The 8185-nt window shown below is 45.2% G+C and overlaps 1 protein-coding gene across 1 annotated transcript; it reads left to right on the forward strand.

Moving 5' to 3' along the window:
* The first annotated feature begins 2664 nt into the window (after positions 1-2664).
* Positions 2665-7409, forward strand: DDIT4L (DNA damage inducible transcript 4 like). The gene is made up of 3 exons (XM_080915610.1): positions 2665-2810; positions 3028-3169; positions 4796-7409. Exons 2-3 carry the CDS (start codon positions 3079-3081, stop codon positions 5284-5286), a joined length of 582 nt encoding a protein of 193 aa, XP_080771736.1. The 5' UTR covers positions 2665-2810; positions 3028-3078; the 3' UTR covers positions 5287-7409.
* The last annotated feature ends 776 nt before the right edge of the window (positions 7410-8185 follow it).

Here is an 8185-nt window from a genome sequence, read left to right on the forward strand (position 1 = left end):
AAAGGAGTTTGTCCTTCAGTTCTGACAAACAGCCCCATGAGCTTGCTCAGAAATAAAGTACAGATTAGGGAACCCGGGTACTTTCCCCTGGTGTTAGATTATGCAAGGAACATAGCCACACAATAAATGTCTTAACAAACGTTCGGTAGAAATGGCTTATAGTGGATAAAATGAGAAAATTGGTTAGTGATATGTAATAAGCATCCCAAGTCATGAGGCACCAGATGACAGCATTTCCTCAACTATATATAAAAGTATCTCCAAGTAAGTGTACTGTATTCAAGCAATGATGTTACGTTTACACAAGGGAGCTCAGAACTTCACTGTTTGCAGACACATTAGCTACAGGTGCCATTTAATATTTCTACCTTTCTTTTTGAATGTCAGATGAGGAGATCATAGAAATAAAACAGTAAGCTTGCCTTAAAATGAAAGGTCTTCCTTATGTTTTCAGAGTTTGCTATCATATATTGAAGGGTGGCAGGCAAGCGAGTTATTCAATCAACTGTCTATCCATACACAGCTCTTATTTCAAGCCCTCTCACGTTTACAGAGTTAGAGGGGCAGTGAAACATACTGTATTTTGATAAATATCTGAAATGTGAGTATGATGAGCTTTCTGATATTCATAAAACGTTCTCAAATCTTGAGTGTATTATTTATTATAAAAAAGTTACTGTGGTCTTCGTTTTCTTTGATTCTGTTTAAATCCTTAGGATATTCCAGTTTCTTAAATCATCTACTTAGATGCGAAGATAAAAGTTGGTGAAAGGATGTGGTTTTGAATCACTTTGGGTGAACTTGAGAAGTGATCTCTGTCAGTTGCTGCGGGTATATGCTCTACACCATTCCTAACAGCAACACTCAGTCAGTCAGCAAGGATGCTGGTATTTGAAATCTTTTGCCTATGGGTAAGTTGCTCTCTGTAATACAATCGCAGAGGGTGATAGAAAATTGTGGCTAGGTGAGCCAAAAGTAAACACTACATTCTAAAGAACTTTCCAGAACTTTGTCCCAGTGAAAGTCCTTATGAATTATGTCTGAATACCCTGGGTGGAAATGTACGTTTTCTCTATTTCACCCGGGTCCATTCCCATCTCTTACTATCAAAACACTAATAACATTCCCCGAAGCAGGGGAGGCACAGCTGTCATTAACAAGGCTGACTAGATAAGGACAGGGCTCTGTGGCTGCTGAAAAGGACCCTTTCTAACTGGCTTAAATGGGATCGCTTGTTTTCCACTTTTGTTATTAAAATAGAAGTGGAAATCTGCTTTCCCCAGCCTATCAGCATCCAGGTCCTGAGCCTGCCTGACCTTGAGCGATGCAGCTGCTTCGGTAGAGTTAAAAATGGACCTTCAAGCTGGCTTTAGTTTCTGTTGCTCAGCCTCCCACTGATCTGTTTATCATGTCCTCTTTACCACTTCTGTTGTTTTTCCTACCGAGAGTTTTTAGCCCGGACAGCTGATCCTACTTTTCAAGGCCCTAACCTGCAGATAGTTGCACATGCGCACCCAAAATTCGGCAGTGGTGCTGGAAAGTCTCCTTGAACGATGCGCACCCCCACCCCTAGGTATCCCGGGTTCTTCATTTTCTGATCCCCCTGCAACCTCCGCAACCTAAGCAACACCGCTGGGAATGCCTATCCATTGCAAACCCTGCGCTGCTGGCTGGCACAGGGCAGCAGGAAGAGGGCGGTCTAGTAAGTTAGAAGAAAAAACGTTTGGCATCTTGCTTTCATGGGTGTGCCAACCCCTCTGTTCCCTCTTGTTCAGGACTCCCCAGGAAGAGTCGCAGAGATTATCCCAGCAGGAGTACTCTTTTTTTCTCTTACACCACCACCCCCCAAATCTTTTGAAGACCAGTAAAGCTTAAACCCCTTCCCAAACAAGCCCACCAGGAACTTTTGCTTCTGGGAATGGCATTTGTTCCTAACTATCCTGCGGCTGGAGCAGGCAACTGAGATCCCGTTAGTGGTTTTGTTTAGTTTCTTGGCTCTGGCTCTCTTCTTCAATTCAAGTTCTGTGCCTTTCGAAGCCAGGTCTTAGAACAGGGCCAGGCTCGCCCTGGCCGCGGAGAAAACCGTTTAGTCACAGATGTAGGATTCCCCCAAAGAAGCCCCATTGATTTCTGAGTGCAGCTGAAGCTACAGAGCCCTTACCACATCCGACCATCTTGCGGGAGGCTGAGTGAGGACTGGGGTGACTGATGGGTTAGCGTCAGAACACGGGTATAAGGGATGCTCACAGAACACCGTCTCAACTTAGCCAAATAGTTATTCAGGATGACACAGCAAAGTTTGGGAGTCAAAGCTAACAGGACCTGGAGCTTCCTACTACCTGAAAATTTCCTAAGCCAAGACCCGGAAGCACACAAGCTGTGGGCAGGGGTTCACACCAAAGAATCTAGGTTAGGGACCGTGGCCGAAGGGAGATGCTCCTTAGGTGGGTGACCCATCAGGAAACAGCAGGTGTCCGCCCAAAGCGAGGCTAATCCTCAACTCCCAGGGGCTTGCCTGGGCCCCTGCCTTGGCAGGAACTGAAAGATGACCTGACCCCGCAGGGGCAGGCCAGGGCACGGGCGGGCTAGTGGCGCAGGTGGGCGTGCCGGCCAGGACGGGAGGCGGGACCTATAAAGCTCTCCCCATTCTGGAGGCGGAGCGGCCCGGTGCAGCCTGTGCTGGTGGGCGCGGTGGCCCGCAGCCTTCGGCTGGCTCGCTGCAGGACTGTGCAGGGGACCACTGTCCAAGCATCGGGCTACTGGGGGCGCCTGCCTCAGTTTACCCTTCAGCATCTGGTGAAATCCGGCAGGTGAGCAGCGGGAGGAGGCAGGATTGGGCTACTTCCAGCCTGTTGGCTTTAGTTTGCGCCTCTGTTCTCAGGCTTTGTCAACTTGAGTTACTAAAGCTGGTCCCCTCCCTTTGGAAGGACAGTGCCCGGGCTAGTTCGTCCTGGCGATGCCGGGACTCTGAGGAGCCTGTGCACTTCTTGCTTGCTTTTGCAAACTTCTCTCACTTTTTCCTCCCAGCGCCTAGGGAAAGATCCGTTCTGCTCCGCGAGGGAAACAGAGCCGTTGACCATGGTTGCAACGGGCAGTTTGAGCAGTAAGAACACGGCCAGCATTTCAGAGTTACTGGACGGTGGCTATCAGCCTGGGAGTCTGCTAAGTGGTGAGTCACCGGGCTGTCCACCTCTTTCCTATCCGAAGGTTGCGGCCCCTCTCTGGTGTCAGCGTCCTGCCCGAGTGCGCGAGACTTCATTTCCTCCTAGAGACAGAGGAGATTATGAAACCCATCTGAGATGTCCTTCTAAACTTCCTTAGCATTGTCTGCCCACCAGAAACACGTAAGGAGAATAATGCATTCCTCCAGTCAGCTAACAGGCTCTTGGGGACGAAGTTAATCTATCTCATGGTTGGAACACCAAGCTGGGTGTTTTGTAAGACATGACCAGCACCACCACATTTCCCCCCCAAATCCTCCACTGCCTTTTTGCCACCTAATCCCTCTCTTCCCAATCTCCAGAAAACCACCCTTTGGCGTTGTGTTACCATAGTTTTGCTTTTAGAGTGTTAAATAATGTATATGTTCTTCTCGGTTCGGTTTGCTTTCCCACAGCGTGATATTTTGGAGGTATAGCCTTCCCTTCTCAATGCCCTCCTTCCTGTTCCTAAGTAGGATTCTACTATGAAATATGCCCCGCTATGCCAGTCTTAATGTCAGAAGAAAACTTTAACAGTCCTGGTTCTACACGAATCATCATTTGCAACTTGCAATGTCAATTTCTAATCTGACAGGCTGCCCTTCTGTCAAATGAATATATGATGTTGCTTATGCTCTTTAGACCTTTGTCTACAAGAGAACTCTAAAACGATGTCTTCAATATGGATAAAATATAGATAAATTACAGACATGATTTGGAATCTATTTGTTGGGATTTAAAGAAAAAACCAAACAGCGCCTTAAGTGTGCACATGAAATAGAATGCCAGCAGAGGTGAAGAGGGGTCTGCGGCCTCACTGTGGTGTGGCACCCTGCCAAGTAGTAGGATTAATTTGGAAAGGTAGGTGACCAAATGCACGGCTATCTTTTTTCCTCTGAGTAAACCTAACTTTGTTTTTCTGGGTCTGTTTTTGTTTTGCTCAGCTAAGAAAAACCTACCCAGCCCAGTTATAAATAACCTCATGAGCCTCAAAAGTCCTCTCCTCTGTGCGCAATCTTGAATCAAACAGGTCAAAGCTAAATTTGGACCTTCAGGCCATTCTAAGTAAGGGCTTCTAAAGAAAAATAAAAAGCTGGCCGATCTTTAGGACTGTGGCAGGCTTACTCTAAAGCACTTCAGATCATTCCCCACACCAGCGGTCCCTTTGTAAAGCAATAGTAATGATTTTTATTCCAGATGTTCTGTGTGTCATGTTTTGATGTCTGAAACTGCTAAAATAAACCTGCGAAACCCCACAGAGAGAGCAAGGAAGAAAGGAAATCACTAGTAATCTTGGATGGCCATAGATAGATTTTTGCCACATAATCCTCAAGACTATGGGTAACCGAGTACATTTAAAGAAAGGTTGTTTAACCTATTCACTTTGTTTAACAGTCTTTAGGGCATAGATGAGCTTTCACCCTGAAAGGTTAAAGGGCCTTTTCCATTGCCTACGTGGTTGATAGCAAATTTAGATGAGCTAACGCAGTATCAAAAGCAGGTAGATACAGAAGCTAGAAGTGACTGGTCTTACAATGTTGGTAATACTGTGAAGACCTTGCTTCTCTGTTCTCTAAAACTGTCATTTCTTGCAGATTTCGACTACTGGGATTATGTTGTCCCTGAGCCCAACCTCAACGAGGTGGTATTTGAAGAGACAACGTGCCAAAATTTGGCTAAAATGTTGGAGAACTGTCTGTCTAAATCAAAGCAAACCAAACTCGGTTGCTCTAAGGTCTTGGTCCCTGAGAAGCTCACCCAGAGAATTGCTCAAGATGTCCTGCGGCTCTCATCCACGGAGCCCTGCGGCCTTCGGGGTTGTGTTATGCACGTGAACTTGGAAATTGAAAATGTATGTAAAAAGCTGGATAAGATTGTATGTGATGCTAGCGTGGTGCCAACTTTTGAGCTCACGCTTGTGTTTAAGCAGGAGAGCTGCTCGTGGACCAGTCTCAAGGACTTCTTCTTTAGCAGAGGTCGCTTCTCCTCCGGCCTTAGGCGAACTCTGATCCTCAGCTCAGGATTTCGACTTGTTAAGAAAAAACTGTACTCTCTGATTGGAACGACAGTCATTGAAGAGTGCTAAGGAGGAAAAACAATTAAAGGTCCCTAATGAGTGGATAATAAACCTCTGAGGCTATTCAGCCAGTCATTTGTAGTTTACCTGCTTGCCCTCACCAAGAAATTCCAGATTTAGGCCTTTCTCCTTCTGTGTTTCTCACCCACAGCAACCTACTTTAAAGGTTAATTTTTTTTTCCAGGCTTTCAAGACATAATGCAAGAGAGCAAATTGCCCACATATATGTCTACATGGAATAGAATGAGGAAGAAAAAGAAGCAATTTCCTTTAATTTAATATTTGCTCTAATAGTTAGCAGGTAGTCTTAGTAACAGAAAAAGATCCACTTTGCCTGATTTGACTTTCACATGCCCAGGGCTTGTGCACCTCCCCTCCTTTCCTTCCTCCCTTCCTCTCTCCCTCCTTCCCTTTCTCCCTCCCTTCCTCCCTCTCTCCCTCTCTCTCTCCCTCTCTCCCTCCCTCCCTCCCTTCCTCCCTTTCTCCCTCTCTCCCTCTCTCCCTCCCTCTCTCCCTCTCTCCCTCCCTCCCTCCCTTCCTCCCTTTCTCCCTCTCTCCCTCCCTTCCTCCCTCTCTCCCTCCCTCCCTCCCTTCCTCCCTTTCTCCCTCTCTCCCTCCCTCTCTCCCTCCCTCCCTCCCTTCCTCCCTTTCTCCCTCTCTCCCTCCCTTTCTCCCTCTCTCCCTCCCTCCCTCCCTCCCTTCCTCCCTTTCTCCCTCTCTCCCTCCCTTTCTCCCTCCCTCCCTCCTTTTCTCCCTCCCTCCTTCCCTCTCTCCCTGCTCTCAGAGTCCTCTTAATGACAGTACCTTACTTGATAAAGTTCAGCCCATCAAAGCATATAGAAGGCTGAGCTACCAGCTTCCTGCCTGAATTTGAAGAGTCTTTACACAAGACGGTACAGTTAAGGCGATGAGCTTGATTCAGTTCACCTTACCCAGTGAATAAACGTCACAGTAACAGGAGCATGGCATCCCTGCCTGGTGTTCTCCCCACACCTGTGCCCAAGAGACAAAACGGTGTACATCTAATTGTGAACATTACATCATTGCTTTCCATCCATTAGCAGTATTATGTCAACTAGGTTTTTCTAGTTATCAGCTGTTGAATGTTGTCATCTTTTTATATTTTAATTCTTTTTTGCACATAGCGATTTGATAAAGCAAATATTGATTACCCATCTATAAAGATGGAGAAGGGTAATTTCAGATCCTGTCCCTCTCAGATCCAGTAAGTACCATTGCTGCTTTAGGCAACTAAGATGCTGTCTCTACAGTGACGCATCTCACCACATAGATGTGAGCATCTCTCTGGCCTTTTCTGGGAACTGGATCACCTTTCCTTAACTTCACACTTGCTTTTAGTTACCAATGTGCTTATATTTGCAGAGCCTGATTTGACGTTGAGTGTTGTCTCAACTACAGACTACTTATGAAAGTCCTATAACTTAAGACAATCACCACACATATATAGAATGTCCAACATATTACATCCCCATTCCTAGGAAATGATAAATGCATCTTTTGCTTAGCTTTGCCTTGTTCCAAGTAACTAGATGATTCTCTGCTTTTATGGCCATGAGACAGTTTCCCTTCCACATAATTCTGCTCTACTCAACAAGGTGTTTTCTTCCCTGGGTCATAGGAAGTAGCTTATTCGGGTCTCCTGCCCAGGCCTTTAGTGTGAGTTTGTATACCTCAGGCACCAGCATGGCTGGAACACATGTCTTCATCCTGACCTTACACATCAAGCCTGATACAGTCACATGTCCCGCAGGTGACCTAAGACATCACTGTTCCAATGAGCAGGTGTTCTAACCAGTTGTTCTCTGTGGATGCTTGGAGCGGTTACCACAGAGCCAGTCTTCGCAGGACTGGGCCAATAGGCAAATCCCTGTTGTTTTGTAGCCTTGCAGATGCTCAGGGTTCTGAAGGCCACTGCGTTTCTGTAGCTATTTTGAGTGAATCCAGGGAGGATTGTGAGGCTTCTCGGGCATGGACATAGATCTTTTACTCACTAGCAGTTCTCTGGCTCTCTTGCCCGTTTGACTCACAAAATAGTAATGGCTTCAGGAGGCTTTTGCAATGACAGTTCTGTTAAAGTCTATTTTTTACAATAAAACATTATATATTTTTAATTCCCTTGACCTCTTTGTTTTTATCTGCATTTGTGTCACGATCACCCTAAAACAGACTTGACAGTATTTGGAAAAAGATAATGATTTACACTTGTTTTGAATACTCACACATCAATAAAGTGTATCTTTCTCATAATATTTTCAATAGGAAGATGTTAATGATTTGAGCACCGTTGACAACTGCCTTGCTCAAAACAAATGTCAAACTTCATCGTGGGAAGAATTTTTGTATACTTCATATATAACTAATTATATAACCAGTGTGCATATTCACTTTTACGGATCTATTAAAGGATAAACCTTTCTAACTCCCCTACTATTCTTCAATTAGAATTTATTTTTTTACACACCTTTTCCTGTCTCTTCAAATTAATGTTCATTAGCTCAGATTTCTTGTTGTATAACCTCAAACATTTGATAGATAAGGTAACAATATTACACACAGTGAAGACTGGATAGACAGTCAGGAATGTTTGCTTTGAAAATAGATTTGAAAAGGTGTATTCTTTGTTTATGCTTTGAATTGAAACCATAGCTTCAAGCATGCTAAATGCATACGCTGCTGCTCATGCAATTGGAGCAGGACTCCAAAAGCAAATGCTTATTGTGGCTTCCTAACATGTAGGAGAAACGAATAAACAGTCACGAGGATTAATGATGCATTGATAGAGGGATCAGGTCAAACTTTAAAACCTGTCACTAGGCCAGGGAGGTGGCATGGTGGCACAGGGGGTGAAGCTGCTCGCCACCAAGCCTGGCCATCTTAATCTGATCAC

Source organism: Micromys minutus, assembly GCF_963924665.1.
Source record: "Micromys minutus genome assembly, chromosome: 4".
Lineage (NCBI taxonomy): Eukaryota > Metazoa > Chordata > Mammalia > Rodentia > Muridae > Micromys > Micromys minutus.